This window comes from Sylvia atricapilla, chromosome 30, assembly GCF_009819655.1.
Source record: "Sylvia atricapilla isolate bSylAtr1 chromosome 30, bSylAtr1.pri, whole genome shotgun sequence".
Lineage (NCBI taxonomy): Eukaryota > Metazoa > Chordata > Aves > Passeriformes > Sylviidae > Sylvia > Sylvia atricapilla.
In genome coordinates this window covers 727706-751804 of record NC_089169.1, presented here as the reverse complement: position 1 = coordinate 751804, position 24099 = coordinate 727706, and the positions used below count along the sequence as shown (strand labels likewise).

The 24099-nt window shown below is 53.6% G+C and overlaps 1 protein-coding gene across 7 annotated transcripts in view; it reads right to left on the bottom strand.

Annotated features, from left to right (window-relative positions):
• Positions 1-12740: 12740 nt before the first annotated feature.
• MEF2D (myocyte enhancer factor 2D) overlaps positions 12741-24099 on the bottom strand; it is an 82420-nt gene continuing 71061 nt past the window's right edge. For all 7 annotated transcript variants that reach the window (XM_066338003.1, XM_066338002.1, XM_066338006.1 and 4 more), the window contains 2 exons: positions 22279-22528; positions 12741-20783 (listed from right to left, as the gene is read on the bottom strand). In XM_066338003.1, coding sequence (XP_066194100.1) covers positions 20453-20783; positions 22279-22528 — 581 coding nt within the window. In that variant the 3' untranslated portion in view covers positions 12741-20452. The remainder of the gene's footprint in view (positions 20784-22278; positions 22529-24099) is intronic.

Below are 24099 nucleotides of genomic sequence, written 5' to 3'. Positions count from 1 at the left end.
ATCGAAACCGCAAAGAAGCAGAAGGAGCCGCCGCCGCGATCGCGGGATCTCCCTTATAACGGCAGATTTGAGGATTTCCAGCCTTAAAACTTCCACGCACACCAGTGCATATATAAAAACTTAATGTCCTGGAGCTAAAAACGGAGCCGAGCTGGGCAGGACCTGACCCGGGGGGTACCATGTGCTTTTTTTGTAGAGCCCGGAGTCCACGTACCACCCGAAAAATAGCCCAAAATAAGCCCGGGTTGTTTTTTCCCTGTGCACTCTGAGCGCAGCTTCTTTTTCCCCGCTCTGAGGGAAGAATCAAGAATAGATTGCAGGGACGAGGCTTTTTAAGACCAAAACAACAAAAAAAGAACAATAAGAAATTAAATATAAGTTAAAAGAAAAATTAAAAGTAAAATAAAGATTAAAGGTTCCTAGGCAGGAAAAAAAAAATAGAAAAGAAAAAAAGGAAAAAAGCCATGCGGGCTTTTCCATCTGCAGAAAGACCAGAACACCCTGGCCCGCTGTCCCCGAGAGGCAGACTTCGGCCGGGGCATCACATCTGGTTCAATAACTTCTAACAAAACCCCTAAACTCATTTAATTGGGGTGCCGTGCACGGCCTGATGAAGGGGAGCCTCAGCGGGGCCGCTCCGCCGCAGGAATTCATCGGGTTGGGGGTATTCATGGAGCGGCTCCCACATTGTTGTGCTGGGGAGAGAAATTTAAGAAATGCCACACGAGAAGTTGGCGAGGTGGGGAGGGATGGTGGCCCCTTGGCTCCCGACCCGGTGGCGTTCTGCCGCAGACGGTGGAGGATGTGCGGAACCTTTGCGCTGGCTCTATTCCCATTCACCTTTCATTCGCTGGCATTTGCTTATTCCATAGCGGGGATCCAGCTCTGCGCATCCCACCCCTCCCAAATTCCTGTCCAGGGCTGGGGGTCCCCGGGCCCTTCCCTCCCCGGGTCACTCCGTGTGCGTGTCCCTGCAGCCCGGCCCGAGCCCCGGAGCACCCCCGGCCACCCCCGCGGGGAAGGCGCTTGCAGGAGCGAGGATTTGGGGGTGCCTCTGCCTCCCCCCCCCCCACGGAAAGCTCCGCACCGAGAGCATCCCCTGGAGCAAAGCACAAAGCGCCGTGGAGTGGCGTGGAGGGCAGCAGTGAATCCACGGTGCAGCGGGGACAAGAGCCTGGAATGGCCGTGTCCTGCCAGGCCGCTTCCCATTCCCATAGTGGGGGACTGCACGGGGCGGCTCTGCCCCCCAAATCTGGATTCTCGAGTCGGGAAAAGGTGAAAGAAGTGAACCCCTCACCCTACGTGGGTCTGGGTCACTCGCGGACCGAGAGCAAAGCACGGGAAGGAGAGAGGAGGGGCGGCGGGGATGTGGAGAGGGATGCGCTCCGCCGCCTCCAAACTTTCTTCGCTCGGATGCCGGGATGCCGCGGGACAGGAGAAAGGAGAAGGAAACTCCCCCTACCCCCGGGCCTTTGGGAGAAATTCCGAGCCCGCAGCCGGCCCTGGGTTGGACCCGCATCCCCAGCCCCAGGCAGGAGCTGGACCCGGCTCCCGGGGCATTTTCCACCCGGCCCCGCAGCGCTGCGGCCCCAGCCCACAATAAAGATACTTTGCGAGCCCCTCTCCCGTCCCCGTCCCCCCATCCCCCCGTCCCCCCATTTTTTTTTTTTTTTTTATTATGGTTTTCTCACCGAGTCCAATAAATCGCGCGGCTCGTCTGGCCTCAGACGTGTTCAGCAACCCAAGGCTCGCCGCTTTTGTTCCGCCGAGTCTCACATTGTGTGTCCGGCCGTGCGGGGCCGCGGGAGCCTGCGGGGGGCTTCTCGCCCCGCTCCGGCCACGAGCACGGCCCGCGGGTGGGTGGGCGATGGTCGGCCCGGGGAGCACGGCCCGGCCTCTCCCTTCTTTCTCCCAGCTTACCCCGACTTCTTCACCCAGCTCTGGGCGGCTGTCGGGGTGCCCCCGGTGCCCGGTGGGTCCTGCCTGAGGTGCCCTCCCCGCCCTGCTCTGCAGCGTGGCCGCCCCGCACCGCCCTCCTGCCTGGCTGTCTGCACGGCTGTGTGTGCCTGCCCGCGCTCCGTGCCTGCCCTGCCCTCACTGCCCCGCGCTGTGCCTGCCCTCTCCGCCCTGTTCTCACCTGGCCGGCCCCGCGGCTGCCGGCGTGGCCCCGAGCCCGGAGCCGCCGCCAGAGGAGCGGGGGCCGTGCCCGGCGTAAGGATATATAGGAGCGGCCGAGGAGCCTCCACGTAGCCGATACGTAAAGTGTACGTGTGAGAGTTAAAAAAAGTTGGGATGCAAATGCGGGGCCAGCTCCATCGCGCGCGGGGGGGGGGCTTCGGGGGTAGGGGGGAGCTGAGAGCCGCGCGATTTCCAAGCTTCCTTAACCTCTGGATTGCTCGAAATCGATCGGCAAAGCGCAGCAAGCCTGGCAATTAGGAGCTCATTACCATATATGCAAATATGGCAAGCTCTCTCTCTCTCTCTCTCTCTCCGCAGCCACGGAGGCGCGGGGAGACAGAACCGCAGCAGCTTTTGGGGGTGGGAATTGGGGTGAGGTGTGCGGGGGAATGGGGACGAGGGGAAAAACAAAAAAAAAAAGGTTATTTGAGGGAATTCGGATGGTTTTAAAGGAAAGCGGCCGAGCCGCCGGGGCACAAAGTACTCAGAGGGCGCGGACACGTGCGGCTGGGGCCCGAGCGGCTGCTCCGAATTTACTCCTTAGTTCAAATAAATGTTTTTCTCCCTTTGACATAAACGCCCGGCGAGCAGCACGGCCCCGCCTGAGTGCTCCCCTCCCAAAAGGGCGCGGTGCCCTCTGCACACCCCGGGAATAGCCCGGGAATTCGGGGACCGCTCCAGCCCCGGCCCCAGGGAGTGTTTTAAAGGTAACTTCTTGCATTTTATTAATAACAAACCTCCCACCCTAAAGGGGAGATCCCCGGCACACGCGCTCCATGGCGAGTTTCCTTGTTACCTGCGATTTTATAAGCATCGCAGGGCTTTTGGGCTTAATAAGCACAGATTAGGGGCAAAGTCTCCGTGGCATTTCCTGAACGCTGATTAAAGCTGGGGGGTCACTGCAGGAGTAGCGCAAGGAGAGGATTTTTCCGCTGTATCTCTCGGGGCGGGCAGCGGAGCCTTTTCGCCGGCGGCATTTACGAAGTTTTCCCCGGCGCTGGGCTTCCCCCCTCGATTTGGGAATTTACTTTGTTTCCCTCCTTCCACAAACTGCAACCACGGCGTTTATTGAAAAATACCGCCCGTCTCAAGTTAGGCTCCGATTTTCTTCCCTACTCAGTATTATTTTATTTTTCCCCCCCCTAATAAATAACATTTTCTCCCTTCTGCCCGTCGTTCAAACCCCTCAAATAACGACGAGAGTGAACCCAAAATCAGGAATCAATTCCCTACGCGAAGAATAGTTCGTGGTTTAGTTGAACTGATTAAAAATATGGATAAAAATACCCAAAGCGAACCAAAGCTCCTGAAGGGCTCCGCGGGGAACGGGGGCGGTGGGGGCGGCAGCAGCCCAGCCCCGGGGCACGGCAGCATCCTCCGGAGCCCGGGTTATTCCTGCTCGCAAGCGCAACAGCCGTGGAAACGGAGAGAATTGTGGCTGTCTCTTCTTTCTTTCTGATTTTTTAGCTTAATTTTAATTTTTTCCCCTCTTTTTTTTAGTATTTGGGAAAAGCTTTTTTTTCTGCACTTTCATTCCCACCTCGGCTGCTGAGCGGCTTTTCCCAGCCCCGTCTGGGGCGCTGGTCTCTGCATTCCTCTACTCCATTCCTCTTAAATTCCCGAGTCGCCGGAATTTATTATTATTTTAAAAATTATTACTATGATTATTCTATTTTAAAAATTCATTTATTTACTGTGAATGGCCAGAACCGACGAACATTCTGTGCGGCCGAGGGCGGAGGAACCGTGTGCTACCCCGACCATTTCTGTCCTTCCCAGTTATTATTATTATTATTATTATTATTATTATTATTATTATTATTATGGAGGTTTGTTTGGTTTTTTCGGGATTTCAGCCGACGTTCCTGCAAAGCTCCCGTGAGTTTGGAAATGCAGGAAACACTGTATGGAAAGGAAATTTTAAAAAAAAATCACAATTCCCTTTCTGTTCCCCCTCTCTTGGCAAATCCGCCGCTACCGAAGACCAACGAGATGAAACGTTTTCCCTTCAGAAAACCTCGCTACAGACCCGAGAGCCTCTGGCATCACTTCCCCATCCGGCAGCGAGGACGGCACTTTCCCCACCAGATTATGCTTAAAAAAAAAAAAAAATAGTGGATTATTATTTCCCCCTCCTTATTCCAAAGTAACAATTAAAGAAAGTGGGAACCTTTGCCTTCCACTGGGACAGATGTCCATTTTTGGGGTCTCAAAGCGCCTCTTTATTTTCTCTGATACTCAACTTTAAAGAGGAGGGGTTGGAGCAAAACGGCAGAGAAATTTATCCCATTTTTTTGGAATTCTCTCGGCAATGCTGGCTCCTCCAGTGGAAGGCACGCAGCCTTTGCCTCCAGCTCAGGAGCTTTGTGCCCATCTCTTCTCATATTTCTTTTTCTAGTGCCAGGCGCTGCCACAGGGCACGAAAAGGAGCGTTAGTGCAGCAAAACGGGCGTTTTAAACTTATTTTTGAAGAGAGTTCCTGCTGGAAGGCAAATCCCGGGCTGCGACTGTGGGGATGGCCAGCCTCAGATGATCCAGGAGGATTTTGACCTCGGAAAGCCGGGATTTTGGGGAGTAGGTGTCCCGGGGGAGGCAGGCGGGCAGGGACCCCGCAGCACAACCCCCTTTGCCCCACACGGAACAGCGCAGCCCCTGCACCCATTAAACACTAAAAAAACCCCTCCAGGAAACCCAAAGCAAAGCCATAATCCCCCCAGAAGGGTCTGGTTTGCAGCGCACCAGGGGAGAGGAGAGGGAGGCTGGGGTTAGAGCCCCGGGGTTTATCCCGGTGAATCTCCGCAGGGCACCGCGGTGCAGCTCTGTCCCTCCCAGCCCCTATCCACCTGCAGCCCCCTGCCAGGATGAGACTCGGGAAGAGGCTACGTACATCCGAGTGGAAGTGAGTGAGGGGGAAGATTCATCCACAGCAACCCCACAACTGACCAGAAGCTCCTGAGCTGTGCCTAAATCTGGGTGCACCCTTCTTGCACGTGCTCTGTGTGCACCTCACCCTTGTGCACCTTGTCCGTGCATGTCCTGTGAATGCAGCATGTGTGTCCCGCGTGTGGCACACGGAAGGGGCAGGCAGCGTGGGAGCACAGTGGGATTTCCATCCAGCTGCACTCAGACACCAGCTCCATCCACAAAGAGCACCTCCAGGGAGATGCTCTCCGTGCCCCTGTGCGTGTGGAGGGGCAAAATATCCTCTGCAAAATGCCCTGCCTGCAGCCCTTCCCTGCCTGGGGAAAAGCAATGGGTGCTCCCTGTTCTCACTGGTGGGTGCTGGACACCCGTGAGCACCTCCGAGGCCACACAGGGTGCAGGGAGCCTGCAGCTTCCCTGCTGGGTTTTTTTAAAGAAAATTCCCTCCTTTTTTTCACCAGCCAACTCAGAGAGGCTCCATGTGGGAGATGAATGAGCCACATATGGGTCAGAGAGGATTTTTGGGTTTTTAAGTATTTGCACTGAGATGTCCACACAGACTCCTGACTGTAGACAAGCCGTGGGTTATTTTGTGTGGACAGCGCTCACACGACTGGCCCTGCCTCTGTGTGTGTGTGTGCCTGCTGCCCTGGGACACTCAGATACAGGTTTTTGTTTGAGATTCTCCCAGCAGTCCCAGTCACCTCAAAATCTGGGGTACAGCTGCCTGAGCAGATTAGTGCCTTGTAGGTTCGGGGGAAGGGGAAAGGGTCTGGAGCTGGGTGGTTTCTAGGTAAATGTCTTTGTCTTAGTGCCAGCCTCCTCTCCATGACTGGCATTTTTCTGCCTTTGCTGGGCACTTTCGCTGCTGCCTGGGCCATGCAGTGCCACTGCTTCAGCATCCTCCAGACAAAGAAAATGCCAACAAAAGCTGCATTTTGAAGCAAGTGGGTGCACACTGAAGGACAGTGGCAGAGAAGCCCCAAAGCCATCCCCAGACCTGCAGGGCTATGCCAGCCACGTTCAGGCAACTCCTGACTGTCCACAGCCTCTGTCCTGGGTATGAGTACCCTTTGCTCCATCCTTGACTAAGAACCCCACAGTGAGACAAACTCTTCTTGCCTCAGGGCTGGAAAGCCTCATGGCTTTCTCCTGGCTCTCCCCAGCAAGTGCTTTCCTACCTCAAGTGGAGGTTTTAGTAATTCAGGATATCTTAATAGTTCAACCCAAAGGCTGAACAGTAGATCGATGCCTTCAAAGGCACCCATGTAGCTTCAGAGGGGAAGGGGGCTGAAGCCGGAAAACAAGCAAATTAATTTGTATCAGACCATCTCAGCCTCAGATGTGGTGTTACTTCAGCTTCAGCTCACCTCCAAACCAACATAAAATAAACCAAACAAACAAACAAACCGGGATAAAAACCACAAACCCCAAACCTAAACTGAATACCAAAATTCCCTCTTTCTGTACTGGCGGGGAGCTCTGCTTTGTCTTGGTAAAATCGGGTGAAGCGTCCCCCCAGCACCTACCCCGGCTCAGCTGCCTGGAGCCCTCCATCCAGCAGGTGCCTTTTCTTCTGCCTCAAAGGGCTTCGATCTGGACAGCTCTTTTGGAGAATGGCTGTTGTAAGGGATGCCTGGCACGAACACGGCCTGATTACAGCCCAGCTCGTTAAAAAAATGTTCCCTAGGTATTGAAGGGGATAACAAGGATATTTAAACATTCCCAGCGTGCACCTTTAAGCGGCAGAAAATAAGGGAAATTGCTATCGTTTAATTCAGTATTGCTCCTTTTGAACTCCCACTGGCTCTGCCTGCAATTGTTCCCTTCGCCGAGCTTGGAGCCGAGTCTGGATTTCGGCAGCATCGGGGCTGCGGGTCTGGAGGGCTGGGAGGGCTGAGCACAGCAGGACCAGCTTCCCCACATGGCAAAAGGTTGATGGGGTTGGTTTCCATTTGGATTTTGAAAGATTTCCCTCAATAGCCCAGAGCAGGGTCTGGGTTTGAGGCCCACAGCCCCAGTTTGTAATTACTCTCATATTTTGTGTGCATCAGGGAGAGGGTGGAGCAGCATTTCTTTTTTGTCTGTATCTCTGAGGAAGCTTTTTCCAAAGTGATAGCAAAAAAAAATCCACAGCTGGTGTTGATGGATGAGACACTCAGCCATGTTCTGGTAGGGGGAAAAAAAAGACAAAGTCTAATTTTAGATGTTCTGAAATGCTTACAACATGCATCCCTCCAACGGCCTGGCACGAGCGCCAGCGGTTATTTCCACCCTGGCAGAAGGAGAGAACAGGGACCTAGGATCTGTTGTGCCCTGCACCAGGCTCTCCCCAGGTGACCCGGAGCAATCCCCCCTCTGGGGCCTTTCTGCCCTGGGCAAGGGCAGTTATCGGTATTTACAGAGAGCAGCTGCTGGGCAGATGAAGAGAGAGGACTCTTCTCATTTGGGGCATTTTTCTCACATTTTGGCTTAGTCACTCTTGGCCAGAACCCCTTTGGAAAAGTCTCCATCCCCCCTAAAAAGCAGCTTTGGGAGCCCCACTGATGAAAACCCAAGTCATGCTCTGCCAGGCCATTGTTTGATAAGTCGCTCACTCTTTCTAAGGTCTTTTTCCCTCAAGTCCTTGTGTCACCCCCTCCCTGCTTCCCCCAAGGTCCCCGTTCCTCTGCCAGCCCCATGGACCGATGGAGTCCCAACCCCAGTCACCCCTCCCACATCCACCCCCCTCCCAGACTTTTCCTGCCAACCCTGGGGATTTTGGACCCAAACAGTCCCTCATTTTCCCATTTAACCCCAGAAGAGCTGCTCTGAAGCAGCCCGTAAGTAGGGGAGAAGATTTCGGGAGAGCAAAGCCGCAGCATTCCCACCCCAAAGGGGGAATGTGCCATAGAGGCAGGACAAAGCGGCTCAAAGGGCTCGGCAGGCTGCAGCCCCCTGCCCGAGCCAAGCCTTAGGGGAGGGTGAGGGTCTCAGCTTACCCGGCCTCTCATAAAAGTCTCCTCCATTCTAGCAAATAACCTTTATGTCCAGGGACTTGCAAAGTTTGCTTTCTCCCTCCAGGGTTAGTCACAGCAGGAGCGACAGAGAAAGCGACCGCTTGTAGGAGGTTCCTCTGCATAATAACCTCAGAGGAGTTTAGGTCTAAAGACTAAAAGGCTCTATTTACTTTCACTGACAAGGAACAATCTAAGCAGATGTCCTTTGATGGGATTAGTTATTAATCCTTGAATCATGGGTAAATGGGAAAATGATCCATTATTTTCTGCAAAATCCTTCACTACTTTAGATTTCAAGGATGGGGTGGAGGATTGTTAGCAGAAAGGTCTCAACCTGTCTGTTTTGGCCATTTTAAAATTTATTTTTAAAGTTTGTGCCATGGAGCGTGACTCCAAAATAAAATTAAAAAAAAACCAAAAAAACAACCCTCAAGAAAAAGGGGTTTGATTCCAGTAACAGCTGAGGACAATGCACTGTGTCACAGACACACAGCAGTGATGAGCCCAGGCATTCCTTGGATAAATCCTGCAAGGTTAATAATAATAATAATAATAATAATAATAATAATAATAATAATAATAATGGCACATCCAAAAACCCTTTCTCCAAACATCTTTGGTTACTCTGCCTAAACGTTCAGATCCTCCCAGCGTCTCCGTGTCCCGTCAGTGGCAAAGAGCAGCTCGGTGGGCAGGTGTGGTTGGGTGTCTGCTGGGCATCCCATAAATAGCCTGTGTAGGTGGGTGCAATGAGCAGGATGAGGGAGGGATGGGAAGAGCTGGTGAGATGCTGGGTTGGCTCAGGGGACTCGTTTCCCCAGGGGTAAATGTGTACAGACACTTTGTGCTGTGAGGGGAGTCGTAGCCACGCAAGTGTCATCCCACGGGCTGGGGATGACAGAAACCGTCCCGCAGGAAGGGCTGGAGGAGGCAGCAGTGGAGCTCCCAGCCCTGGGTCACCCCAGCCATGGATCAACCCCGTGGATGGCAGAGAGAAACCAGGAGCCGGGGTTTGCCCACCCCTCGGCACTGTGGCCGCAGCTCAACTTACTGGAGTGAATATTAACAGTCCCGAGACAGTCCCACACCCCAAACTCTGCCTCGGAGTCTCCCGTGCAGGGAGAGCAGGAATAGATTCCCAATGAATAATTTACTCCGCTTTCTTTTGATTTGCGTTCTGATTGTGCACAGCAGTGCAGGCTCGGAGGGGGAAACATGCTCTGATTAAAGATTTATACTGGGCCTATAATTTTGTTGTTGTTGCTTAAATCTACTTCAAAGTGTGAGGAGGGTGGGTGTAAAATAAACACTCTGGAGCAGCCGGGAGCTTTTGGACCATCTTAGGGTGCAAGTGCACACACCAGTGCAAAGCAGCTGATTCCACAGACAGAAACTTTGCACTCCAGAAAGGTGCTCTCCCAGGCATCCTCCTCACACCAAACACAGCCAAAAAGAGATTGAAATGGCCTCTATTCCCTCTGACTACTGACTCCAGGTTCCTTCTCCTGAGCTGAGACCACATCTTAAAAATAGAAAAATATAAATTCGGACTTCATTTTTTACTACTTTTTTACTACTCTTTCACTATTCTTTGACTATTCTTCTGCTGTTCTTTGACCACACAGTTTGTGGCTGCAGGGAGTGATTAGACCTGGAGCTGGAAGAGGCTCTAACCAAGGGTCACCCCATACACAGGGAGGAACCAAACTTCAGCTTCCACTCTCCTCTGTTACTGAAACTTGGAAATGCAGGCGAGGAAAAGCTCCAGGTCCTTCCCAGGCTGCCAGCTGAGTGAGCAGAGCGAAGGATTTTCTCTTTCTTTCCTCCCTTTTCCCCTGGCTGCCACATCCCTGGGAGCAGAGCCACTTCCCAGCGCAGTCAGAAAGCACCTCCGGTACAAAGGGAGCGAGACAAATAGAATCATCCACCATTCCCCAAAGTGTCTTTTGATAAACCCTCAGGGTTGCCATTCCCAGCTCCAGTTGGCCAGGGAAGAGCGAGAGCTTTGTCCAAGGGGCTTGGCTCCCACAGCTCCCAGGCTGCTCCTTGGAAAAAGCAGATTGCCTGAAACGGCGCTTTCAGCAAAAATGTTTTGTGGGGTATTTTGGGGCTGGCTGGCAGAATTCAGCCAACAGGACACATCGATACAAAGCCTTGCAAGAAGAAGCCCATCAGAGTTGGATGGCTTCGATCCCACTCTTCAAACCATCTCTTCCCATGACTGGGAAACTAATCTCAGGGAGTCCCGTCAGCCCTGTGGTTTCTCCAAGTGCAGTCTCAGAAGGGAAGGCAGAGGATGGTCCAGGTCCTTGCCTCATTGGCACAGGTTGGAAATCTTGCAGGCTGCTGTCATTGTCTCATTCAGCAAAGAGTCAGGGGTTGGTTTGGGTTTTGAGGGAACATAAAGCTCACCTTGTCCCACCCCTCGCCATTGGCATGGACACCTTCTACAATCCCAGGTTGCTCCAAGCCCAAGTGTCCAACTTGGCCTTTAACACTTCCAGGGATCCAGGGGCAGCCACAGCTTCTCCAGGCAACCAGTGTCAGTGTCACCATCCTCACAGCCAAGAATTCCTTCCCAATATCCCATCTATCCCTGCCCTCTGGCAGTGGGAAGCCATTCCCCCTTGTCTTATCCTTTCAGGCAAAGTCCTTTTGTCAAAAGTCCAGAGCCCCTTGAAGCCCTGGAGGGGGCTCTAAGCTCTCCCTGGAGCCTTCTCTTTTCAAAGTGGAACACCCGCAGCTCTCCCAGCCTGTCTCCAGAGCAGAGGGGCTCCAGACCTCGGATCGCCTCTGTGGCCTCCTCTGGACTCACTGAGCAGCTCCACGTCCTTCTGGTGCTTGGGCCCCAGAGCTGGAGGCTGCTCTGCAGGGGGATTTCACCAGAGTGTCACAGAGGGGCAGATTTCCCCTCGCCTGCCGCATCACTGCCGTGATGTGCCCTGCGCAGCGCTGGCTTTCTGGGCTTACAGTTCGTATTCAGGATCTCTGGTTTTACTCATTCCCAAGGAATTCAGCCCAGGCTGAGGAACTCCCCAGCGACGCACCACAGGAAACAATGAAAAACGGAGACAGCAGGGGACCTAAACCGCTCCACGCTGCAGCTCCGGGATGCCCAAAGCCTCGGGCGCCCCGAACCGCCATTTCCAGCCACCCCGGCCGCGGTGATTGACAGCTGTCAATCAGCGGCGCGGCGCGCTGCGCTCTGCCGCCACCTGGCGGCAGCAACGGAGAAACGCGCCCGGCCCCGAAAGCGGCTCCGGGTCCTCCGGCCGCGGACCGGGCGGCGACAGCGCCTCTGAGCATCAAAGGAAATAAAGCATCCGGGCTGAAGCCGGGGGAAGGGGATCTCCCCCTCCCCTGCATCAGTTTTAGGGTGAAAAGGTGATTTTTGCTGGGAAGAACATCTTGGCCTGGTTTAGTTGAAATCATAGAACCGTGGAATATTTAAGGCTGGAAGATGCCTCTGAGATCATCAGATCCAACTGTTGCCCCGGCACTGCCAAGGTCACCACTAATGCACTAATCCTCAGGTGCCACATCCAAACGTCTGTTAAATCCCTTCAGGAACGGGGACACCACCACAGCGCTGGGAAGTCTATGCCAGCACCTGACTGCCCTCTCCATGAAGGAATTTTCCTATTATCCCACCTAAAACTCCCCAAGCACAACTTGAGGCCATTTCCTCTGGTCCTGTCTCTTTCTCCCTGGGAGCAGAGCCCTCACCTCCTGTCAGGGAGTTGTGGAGAGTGAGAAGGTCCCCCCCTGAGCCTCCTTTTCTCCAGGCTGAGCTGCACCCCCCAGCTCTTTCAGGGGCTCCTGGTGCTCCAGCCCCTTCCCCAGCTCCATTTCCCTTCTCTGGACATGCTCCATGTCTTTCTTGTCACGAGCGGCCCAAAACTGAACCCCAAACTTGGGGCAAGGGTCCCAGGACACAGGCCCTGCTGCCCTTCCTGCAGGCAGCAGCCTTGTAGCATTCCTGGGCATATCCTGAATCCAGAAGTACCAAAGACAAGTCCTCAGATGATCACATTCCCTTGACATCCTCACTGGAAGTCCCACAGAGATCCACCTCCAGCTGGAGGGAGGCCACGGTCTGAAGTCCAGCCCACATGGTTCTCCCTGGGCACCAGGGGATGGTCCAATCCCACCAGGAAAAGCTTCGGGCCAGAAAGGCAGCGCCCGACCTGCAGAGAGGCTGCCAGGACCTGTGGGACCCCCGGCATGGGATGTCTTGGGGTATCTTGGGCTGTCCAGCCCAGCCCAAGGCCTGCAGGGATGCACCAGAACCTGGGCGGTGGGAAATCACCATCTCCACCAGGAGTGTCCCAGGGGAGCCAAAAGCATCCCAGGACAGCCCTAACTCCGCCTTGGGGCAGCCTCTGCACCAAGCCAGAGGTGTCCTGCTCCTCTGGCTGGATCCTTCCCGGACACGGGACAGGGACGGGAGAGCTGATGGGACATGGGAAGCCCTGAGCAGGACAGCGGGGTCACCCTGCTCCTGATCCCTGCAGCTGCTCCAGGTGCCTCCTGCCCCCATGGGAGTAGGGACAGCTGTGTCACCTGCAGCCGCTGAGAGCAGGTGACATCCTGCTGCACGCTGCCATGCAGAGAGCAGGAAAGAAAGAGCCAGAGGCGTGGAAAATTATCAGAAACGTGTATTTTTTTTTCTTTTTAATAGTAAACCTCTTTACAACAAATATAGTGAAAGAGTTTCCAAACAAAACTCATAAGAATTTCTCATGGTAATTATTATTATTATTATCATCATTTTTTTTTAATATATATTTTTTTTTTCTTATTGTGGAATATACAATAACGCATCACCATACAGCACAAAAAAAGGAATATTGAAAAAACGAAATAGACGTCTCAACCACGTGCTGCAGTCCCTGGGAAGGAGCCACTGATTGTCAAGGGAGCAAGGGTGGGAGGGAATGGGGACAGGGAGTGGGGATGGCATCCCCAGGGCGCGGGAGGTTCTCAGTCAGGCCAGACCCCGAGGGTGCAAACACTCCAGAGAAAGAATCAGTCAAAGATCCCGGTTAAAACATTACAAGCTCTCGACATAAATCCTCCCTCCCGTCCTCTTGCTGCTGCTGGGCTCCCATAGCATCTCCTGGAGAGCTGGACACGGGCAAGGGAACCCCCTGGTCCCTGTGCCCCGGCCGGGGACAAGCGCGCTGCCCCACGGCTGCCCCGAGCTGCCACTCACGGGCACCCAATCCCTTGACTCGCACACACACACATACCCACACACACGGGTGGAGGAGCATCAGGGGAAAAAAGAGGTTAAAAATATATATATATATATATTATAGATACAGTTTCTCTCTTTTTTTTTTCTTTTTACTTTTTTTTTTTTTTTTTTTTTTTTTTTCCCTTTTAAGTTGCTTCTCAAAACAATAAATAAAACTCCTCGGGGGAAGTGCACGTCCTGTTTTGTTTCTACCTGTGCAGCACCCTGGGGGGAGGATGCAGAGCTGCCTGTGCCGGTACAGACGGGCTGAGCAGGGACATCCAACAAACCATCACACAGAGAAGCTGACGGGGGGGCATTTATTTTTTTTTTTTTATTATTTTCTTTTAGTGCATCATTTAAAGGGTCTATTCTATTTTACAAAGGTTTTTGCAGACACCCCAGAGTTTGCTAACACCTACCTGCTTAACTGAGCTATGGGGAGCCAGGGGAGCAAAGGGGATGGGGGAGAACAAAGACCCGACCCAGAGGCCATGGGGGACAGGAGGCAGAGCAGCAGCCTGGCCACGATGGTCCCTACCTCTTCAACATCCGATTTGCCTGCAAATGCTTGGAAAAGAGCCGTGGGGAGGAGGGGAGTTCTGGCCCAAGGTGGGCTGCTTCACCCCTTGACCTTGGAGATGCCAGGAGCCCACAAGACATCCCAGCAGCATCTCACAAGCCTTTCCCTGGGGAGAGGATGTCCCTACGGCTCTGAGGTGGGTCCGTGCCCGGAGAGCGAGGAGCTGGGCCAGTCTCTACATCTCAGTGGCACCAACAAGAAAATCTCACTCTGACACTCCATGGGAATGAAGAAATCCCTCCCTGGCCCCCAGCACACCGCTGCGGTTTCCCCGTGGTGGATGTGGGGGGCTGGGGGGAGGCAGCAGCTGCCCATCCCCACCCAGTGACGATGCACCCGGGGATGTCGTAGAAACCTCAGTTCCCAGAAAACCATCCCGGCCTGTTTGGAGACGGTCCTGGCACAGCCTGAGCCACACCACCCTCTTCTGGCTTAAGTAAAGCACACTTCAAACAGGCATCGCTCCAGAGAACGGAGCTCGGGAGGAAGAAACTGGGAAATAACTGGGGTTTCTCGTCCCTAGGGAAAAGAGGGGAGCTGGAACGACCCTGCTCACTGCTCCAAGGCGCCTGGTTCCTGCCGGGGGTGTAACAGAGAGCCAGAGCATCCCTGCACACCTGGGCCCTCTCCATTTCCAGGCTCACTAAAAGACTCTCCTGGGTGCTGCCGACCTCTCCCGACCCACAGGGGACACGCCGGCGTGTTGGGAACCCTGTGGAAAAGCAGCCCTGGTACAAAACCATTGCCTGGTTCAAAGTGGCTGCTCCTGTCCAGGACCCTGGCAGGGTCTGGGTCTGGAAGTTGGAAACTTGAGGAGCAGGGAGGCCTGGGGAGGGGGTGCATGGGAAGAGCCAAGAAGGTTAAACAAGAAATCGCTGTACAACTCGGCCATGTCCAAAGTCAGTATTATTACAATATACTCTGACAAAAATATAATCTCATTTCATATCAATACAACAACAAAAAAAACCCCCCAAACCCCAAAACCAGTTTTCTGTACTGTTACCATTGCTAACAGATTGAAACTCGCTATTTACAATTACAGTAGCCAGGTAAAATACTACAGGTGAGAGACTAGAGAGAGGAGGGGCAGAGGGACAGAAGGGAGATAAAATCGCCAGGGAAAGGGGAAAAATAAAGGGGGAAAGGCCCTTTTAAATCCCGAGCGTGGCTTCCTGCATTGGACAAGGAAGGGTGATGGATGGAGGTAGTGAAAACCTAACACTTGCTTTATGGGTCTGGCTGGGGTTTTTCCGTGGGAAAGAAACAGGAGGAAGGAAAAAAAAATGAGAGAAAAGTGAAGTGAGAGGGGAAGGTGGAATAAAGGATGAAAAGGATGAAATGAGAAAGGGAAACCAGAGCAAACCTTCAGCTGAAGCCCACTATTAGAGACTCTCCCAGAGCCTAGAGAGAGGTGGATGGGCGTGAATTTTCATCACTTTGTGTGGTGAAAATCCCCCAAACATCCCCAAACCGTGCCCTCAGCTGGAGGGATGGGAGTCAGGATGCGGCACCCAGGATGGCAGAGCTAAGGAGTGGCTGGAAAGATGCTCCTTCCCCACTGATGGATGCTCTCCCTGTGAGAGTGGAGCAGACCCCCAGAGCACCAAGTGCCCCTCAGCCCAGCTGAGCTCTGGGCTGGCAGCAGCAGTTCACAGCCTTGTCCCCAGAACTGGTGACAAACATCCCAATTTGCACCCGAAGTGATGGGGGGAACCCCCCAACCAAGCAATACAAGGGGAAGAAAAAGTGACGGAAGTGACATTTTCAAGAAAAGGTAGGGCTTTTTGTAAATCTGCTTTTTCCTTGGTTTGCTGGGATTATTCTGCAGAGGAAGAGGGAAGTGAAAAGGGGGGAAGGAAAAGGAAACACATTCTTCCTCTTCACCCCACTTTCCCCCAGGCCCACGGGTGGCCTGTTGCCACCAGCTCTGGATTTAACACTTCCACTGCCCTCAGACCCCAACCCTGGCAGTGGCCTCAAACACGACAAGCCCCTTCCCCAAGGGACCACGAGAGACTCCCTGCCACAACCACAACCCCCATGGGGGCTCGGGTGCCCCTCACACAACCACGACCCACTGCCGGACTGCCCTCAACACCAATCCCCTCATCCAAACATCCAGCACAGCCAGGCTCTTCCCCCCAACACAACCCCCCGAGTGGGGAGTCACCCTGTCCTCTTGCTGACCACCCGGTCCCAGCTGATCACCTCCACAGTCCTCAGAGCAGGTGGGACCATCCTCATTGACCCACCAAAACGCTCACTGCACCCCAGCAGCCCTTTTAGGCTCTATCCCTATCATTTAGGGTCCTGCTCCATCCCCAAATCTCCTCCAGGGGTGAGCGGGTGAAGACTTCCCACCCCATCCTTGCTCCTACAACTGCCAGCAGCAGCGTCACCTGAACCACACCCTGTGACCTCTTTCCTTCCATCCTCCTCCTCTCTGCACCAAACCTCGGCCATCCCAGCACGCGCACCAAACCTCTCCCCCGGCAGAGGATGAACCCCTCGCTGTGCCTCTGTCCCCATGACACTGCTCCCCAGCATCAGCCCAGCCCCACAGCCCCCGCCGCCGGCACAAACAGCCCCAAAACCGGCTCTGCTAAGCCCTGGGAAAGACCAGCCTTCCCGGGCCGGGGGTCACAGCCCCACATCTGCCAGCCCCCAGCTCAGCCGCCCGGGGCTGGGCACCTCCTGGCGCTCTGCGGGCAGGGGGTGATGCTGCTGCCCCCACCCCAGCTTACCTGTGGTCTGGTGCGGGCTGGAGGATCCACAGAGAGTTTAGAAGGTAAAGATCAGAAACAGACTTTGGTAAGTAACCACACGTTTAGAAAGGAATATATCAGTTTGGAAACATCTCAGTGCATACTTCTTATATGAAAATATACACAAATGTATTTCATTCTCCAAAAAAGGAACAATTAAAAACAAAAGCAAACTAGCCCAAACACAATATATTAGCTGTTTTTTTGTTGGTTTTTTTCTTTTTTTTTTTTCTTGTTGTTGTCATCCTTTAAAATCTTTAACGCTACACTTTGTTCAGGTTACACTTTTTTTTGTCTTTTTTTTTTGTAAATTTTTTTTCTTCATGCATTTTACACCTTTATAGCCTTTGAGAATAAATAAGCTCCATTTTGCTTCCACATCTCTAAAAACTGCAGCATTTTAACTATTGTCATTTAAATCGTGCAATTTTTTTTTGCAACACCCCTTTTTAAAAAATGGAAAATATATATATATTTTAAAACTAAACCCTATACAACGCAAAAATTCCAAATTAAAAAAAAAAATTATACACAATTGTAACTGTCAACAGTACAGATGAGCACGAGAAATAAAATTAGATCAGAAACATATTTATAGAAGCACAAAGGAGGGTGTTGGTTTCTTAGATTGTCATTCTTCTTGTTGTCTTTTGAAAATTAGGAGGAGTTAACCAGATACTACAGTCTGGGGGGAAATAAAGGGATAATGACCCGGACAAAAAAAAAAAAAAAAAAATAGAATATAATAATAAAATAACCCCAAGCCCCCAACAAAATAAAGACCCCGACAAACAGCCCCCAAACCCCTTTCACTGTGACGTGAAGCCGTGTTGGACTCAGGGCATCCCCGCCTCCCCACGAGCCGTACTTGCCCGTGGCACCAGCCCAGGGATCGTCGAGTCCCACGGCCGAGCAGCTGCAGATCCACTCTGGCACAGCCCAGCCCGGAACGGCGCCGAGCCGCTGGAGCCTTCCCCGCCAGGCAGATCTAAACCTGCATCTACGTAACCCAGAGCGTTTGTGTCTTGGATTTTGTGTTTTCCAGGCTCTCAGCTTCCAGGCAGAAGTGTGAACTCGGGAGTCAGGGCATGAAGTTAATAAGTAAAAATGTTTTTTGTTTTTTTTTTTTTTTTTGGTTTTTTTCCCCCCTCGCGGTTGCTCTGCACCGATGGCGTCAAGTGCCTGGGGGTCTGCACTGCTGCCTCCTCGCCGGGGTCTCTGGAGCAAGCTGCTCTGCTGGGCCCTCCCGCCACGCCGCTCCCAGTGGGGCAGACCCCAGTTTGTTGGGTTGAGTTTGTTGTTTTTGTGAAGAAAAAAAAAAAAAAAATAAAGTACAAAACGAGAGCGATGAGACGTCGTTATCCCGCCTAATTTCCAAAGCAAGGCCGTGCAAAGAGCTCAGGTGCGCGTCCGGTACATCCGGCGTGGCCAGGTTGGGGTGTCAGCACGGGTCAGGAAGACCACGGTCCACAGCATCTCTCCTGCTATGCCAAAGGACTAACAGAGATGGAGATCCGCTTCTGCCGCCGGCGCCGCGCCAGCATCCTGCAGCTGAGACCCGAGCGTGTCCTGGCACACGGTGCTACTCACTGGGTTTGGCTCAGGGAGAGGAGACGGGGGGGGATTTAACTGCACAAAACCTGCCAGGGGTCCTTTCCACCACCACGGGGCTCCCCTTGCCTACCCAAAGCCTTCCCAGAGAATGAGAACAGGAGAGGGAATTCCAAATTTATCGTTGAAAATGAATAAACCCACCATTTGGAAAAGCTTTTGTGGCAGGAATTTGGTATTTCGAGGTCTGGGGAGGGGGATTTTATCTGGTACGTCTCTCCATGCCTTGATCCACAAGCAGGGATATTGGTGAGGAGTGGGTACTCAGAACACCGACACTGCTGAGCGTTCACCACCCTGAACCCTCCACCAGGTCTCCATACACAAACAGCTACTAATGTTCACCCAATTTCTGCAGGATTTCCTCTCCTCCTCCAACCACTCCCTTTGGGCCGTCCTATTCATTTCACAATAATCATCAGCTTTTTTTGTCCTGTTTTTCCAATCAGGAACTTTGTGATAAATGTTTGGTTGGGAGAAATTTATAAAACCCCATAAATTCACTTCTGGTTTGCCCTTACCCTGGAACATTTTTACACCATCCATCTCATGGCAAGGCTGAGCTGGCTGCTGGCACCTGGCAGAGAGATAAACCCCACCGTGCCTCAGCTCCTATCCCTTTGCTCTGTATCATGGCAGAGCCAAACCCCAGGCAGCTCCCAGCTCCTCCACAGCCCCCCATGGCCGGCCAGGCTCCAGCTGCTTAAGGTGGCATCCGGGCAGGTTTTGTGCCAGTTTGGGACCACGAGTCCAGGGAAGAGTGGGGCTGGGGTGTCCCTGCACAGGGTGACAGGGCAGCAGGCTGGGAGGGGGACAGGGGACCAGCATCCCTGAGGAGAGCACTTGCAGGGAGAAAGCCCATCCCTAATGGCTACGCCAGCCAGGAACGGTCCCTTTACCTCCAAACCCTCCAACCATGAGCAGGCTGATGCATTTTGGCATCAGGGCACTGACACCCATCTCTGGGAAACGGCCAGAGCATGTGGCAACATGAGGAAATTCCTCATTTTTTTCCCTTTTCCTTCCACTAAATCACTACCCAAGGTTCAAGCAGATTTTCTGCACAGCTCACCGTTGCCTTTTCAGGCCTAGAAGCTTTCAGGCAAAATCTCACTAGGATTCTTACTTCAGTTGCATCTTTCAGTAAAAGAATAGTTTCTTCCCATTTTCCTGATTCAAAGCTTTGGCCCACATACAATGGGAATGCATTTTTAAAATGCTTTTATGGATGTTGTTTGCTAAAATCCACAATTTGCTTTCAAAACCAGCACTACTGTATCCCCTCTCCACACACCTGCTGTGCCCACGTGGAGGTGCAGCATTCCTGTGAAAGGGATACTCCAGTGTTCCAATGACCCCGGTCAGAAACAGTGGAGTCCCCTGCTCTGGTAAGAAGAATGCTGTCTCCATCCATTAGTCATGCAAACAGGATTAAGCCTTAAAAATCTGCCTCTTACTCCCCTGATGCAGCTTTCCAGGATCCAGGAGCCTCAAGCAGGCTGTGGATGTGGCTGCATCCTGTTTCTTATTGAAGCTGGGCTCTCTGAGACTCCCTACACTCCCTTCCCAGCTAGTTTAGGAAAACTGATGTAGCAAAACACTTTCGGAGGAAAACCTGTGCCTACCAAAACCCTTCAAGCTTCCAGAGAGCTGGGTCATGTCTGAACTGCCCCTTCCTGCACACGGACCCAGGGAACACCTGGGAACAGCCAGGAAAGTGTGTTTTGGGGGTGCTCTGTGCCCCGTTTCCCCCTGGAGCCCATCCTGCTGCAGGTGCTCTGCCTTAGGGATACGGTCCCACTTCCCAGGGGGTGTTGCCAGCCAGTGGGCACTGAGTGCCCAGCCCGCCCGCCCGCGGGGGAGCGTCGCCAGGGGCTGCTGTTTCTGGCGAGGACATGGATATTCCACTCCAGTCCCCCATTCCCACACACCTGGCTGTTCCCGAGCCCGCGGCCGAGGAGCGCCGTATGTACTGCATGCGTCGCCTGCTGCGCTAGAATGAATGCCTACAAAATCCTAAAGCTATTTCTCAGGCAGTTTATGATAATTTCCCCCCACCCCAGCCCATCCCCATCACCCGTTTCGCCCTCCCCCGCCCCTCCCAGCCCCTCCCCGTGGCCCTGCTGGAGCTCTCAGGGACGGCAGGGACCCGTTATGTGACCCAGGTATCCAACCGCATGCGCTTTACGGAGGGGCTCTCCCCCTCGGGCTCGCTGGTGGGTCGCAGGAGGCCCAGGGACGAGCCGAAATCGGGGCGGGCGGGATCGTCCCGCTCACTGCTGCCTTCGTAGGAGCTGGTGTTGCTGCTGAGGCTGTCGACGGGCGAGCGGCCGGTGGGCTCGTGCCGGGGCTGGTGGGGGAAGGTGCTGAGCGGGGTGGCAGTGTTCCTCTCCCGATTGGGCGAGACAGGCTCCGACTTGATGCTGATGTTGGGGTTGGTGTTGACAGTCAAAGTGGTGGTGTGGGACAAGTGACTCCCTTGTCTGGGCATCCAGAAGGTGGGGGGAAAAGGTTGGGAGAGGAGGAGGAGGAGGAGGAGGAGGAGAGCAGAAGGGGAGGAAGGGGGAGAAAAAGATGGAGGAGGAGATAATGGGAAATCTCTCATTATTATCTGGCAGCCTTTTACCCTCCAGTGCACAGAATTTAGAACCTGCACACACTACAGCCAAATGAACCCATGATTATAAACCTGGATTAGATTATTCATCTGGATTCATAAGCAGAATTATGACTTCAGAATCAGAATTGTGACTCCAGAATTCATAATCTGTGCAAGTCACCAGGACCAAGCTGGGATCAGACCCTGTGGGCAGCATCCCTCCTCCCCCAGCACCCTGTGATCCAGCCCAAATACCAGCCACTGTCCCTCAGCAGTGACCCAAATGCATGGAGAAGAGGGACAGGCTGTGACATCCCCGTCCCAGAGGTGTTCCTATGGCTCTGCCCCAGCATCCCTGTGGGCTGCACAGACCCAGCACAGGGCTCAGCCAGCTGGTTTTGCTCAAAACTGGGAACCTCCTCAACCTCTACTACAACACAAAATTTTGTCCAGGCTTTTCACACATCCTATGGCCCCACTAGCACAGCAGGGCCCAGGCAGCTACTGAGGAAGCTGCTGCCTGCCCTGCCTGGAAAACGTGCACCAGGCAGTGAGGAAACACTACACAAAAACGTGGTCCATCCATCCACCCCTCCATCCATTCCTCCACCCATCCACCTATCCCACCCCTTCACCTGTCCATCTATCCTTCCAGCCCTCTATTCATCCACCCCTCATCTCTCCATCCATCCATCCATCTGGCACTTCATGGTGGAACTGTCAGTGTCTTGGATTCAGTGCCTGGGGCAGTCATTGATCCCCTCTCTTCAATTCCTGCCTCTCTTTGTCTCATGGTCTCAATGTGATCATGGGCAAGTGGCTTAAATCTTTTTTTTTTTTTTTACTGTAATTCAGTGTGTGGATGCTTTATACCAAATTAAAGGCAGATTCACTTCAAGAATCCTGTTCTAAGATGCAAGTGCTTGTATTTTCTGCCCTGGAGAAACGCAATCTCTTTGCAATACTAAGAGCCACCTTCTTCTATACAAGCAGGACACAATTCCAGGCACCTTATCCTGTACTGTCCATCCCAGATAACTCTGGCTGATTCTCAGCTGCCCCCAGGTGAGCGCAGGGATCAGTCCCACTGTGGACAGGCAGCAGGACGAGACTCTCAGAGCATCCTCAAGCACCCTGATCTCAGCCAGGGACTCTGGGTCACTCCTCCAGTGACAGGGACAGGACTCCCCAGGCTTCACAAGCCAGCCGTGCTCCAGCAGCTGTGCATGGGCACACAGCTCCTGCCCCCCAGGAACACAGCGTGGACCCACCAGGGCCTGATACTGGGAGTCTGGAGAACCCAGAGTGTAGTCATGGCATTGGCTCTGCAGGTTTGGCACCCTCAGAGGAATTCCCCACTCCCCTCTCATGTCACTTACATTAAGTTTCCTAGTGACACTGGGACCAGGTGCTGCTGCTGCTGCGGCTGTGGCTGCTGCTGTTGCTGCTGCTGCTGTTGCTGTTGTTGCTGTTGCTGCTGTTGCTGTTGTTGTTGCTGTTGCTGCTGCTGCTGCTGCTGTTGCTGCTGCTGCTGCTGCTGCTGCCAGGCAGAGATGTTGCCAAGGGACAGCCCTCCAGGTGAGCTGAACGCCGGCAGCGAGGACAGCTCAGCACTCGTCAGCTGATAATCTGGAAGGGAAGGAGCCCCACAGTAATTTCAATGTAAAACCTGCCGCCACAGTGCCCAAGAGCACTGAGGGAGGATGGAGACCCACAAGGGACACAAATACAGAATGTATGGAATTTTGGTTCGTGTAGCACAGGGATGCTGTCCAGAAGACACAACTACTGTGTGTGGAATGGCTCATGTTGGAGTCACAGAATCAATGAGGTAGCAAAAGACCTCTGAGATCCAGTGAAACCTATGACCAAATGCTGCATCAACTAAGTACCAGCAGAGGTACATTTAAAGGCCATCTAGCCCAACACACAGGGACACTTTCCACTATCCCAGGTTGCTCCAAGCCTTGTTCAACCTGGCCTTGGACACTTCCAGGAATGGGGCAGCCACAGCATCTCTGGGAAACTTGTGCCAGCACCTCACCACCTTCAGTGCAAACAATTTCCTCCCTATATCCAGTTGTCTTCCACCCTCAAGGCAGGAGTTTCTGGCAGGTCCTCCACACCCCACAACACCCACCAGTGCCTCTGCCCCCAGGCACAGCAGTGGCCAGAGCAGCCTCATGATGTGGCTGTGTCTGGCTCTCCCCAGGAAGGGCCATGAGCGTGTGAGACCCGCAGAGCCACCTCCAGCCAGGTGTACAGAGCACAGACACACTTCCTCCCCTCCTGGGGCAGCGAATCCTGGCAGCTGACACCCACTTCTACCTGGGGCATCCCCACCTGTACCTGGGGCCTCTCCACCTCTACCTGGGGCATTCCCACGTGTGTCTGGGGCGCACCTGGGACAGCCCCACCCATGCCTGGGACAGCCCCACGCGCAGTGTCCCGGGTGGCAGCAGGGGGCGCTCCCCGCCCACCATGGGGACATGCAACTGTCCCCGTGTTCCCCCTCCACGGGCACCCCACGCCCCGGTACCCTCGCCCTGCCCCCAAACTTTCCCATGCTGAACCTCAGAGGCGTCCAAAATCCCAGTGGTGCCCCTCACACCAGGTGGGAATTTTACAGAGGGTGTGAATGCTGGTGAAGAAAGCCTGGGAGGAAAGTGCTGCTCCTTCAGGAGATGGTCAGACCTTGGCCAGCCATGCCAGCCTGACACAGACGCCCAACAAACCCTCCTGGCACCCTCTCCTCCCCCCTTCTCTCTCTAATTTTGGCTGTCTTGTGGTTTTGGCCGTCCCCATCCCAGCAGCACACACAGAGGTGGCTGTGCTGGTACTGAACTGCTGCCAAGACCACTGGCAGATGCCCAGCACACCCCACCCAATATCCTGGCAGCTGGTTCCTTGCTCCACACCATCCAGCACCCCCTGCACCGGCTGCTCTGGTTTGGGAGCACCTGACACTCACTGGAGGCAGTGGCTGCCCCTGCAGCCCCCACCAGGACCTGAGCTGGAGCTGCCCCAGGTCACAGAACTGGGAATGGTCAGGTTTGACTGAATCCAGTGGCAGAGCCAGCGCAGAAAAGGGCACATAACTCTGGCCAGAGGGAAGCTCAGCACAACTGCACCAGCCTGAAATCCAGGCAACGTCCACCCAGTTAGCAGGTCAGTCCTGGGAAGGACAAGTAGCAACGCTC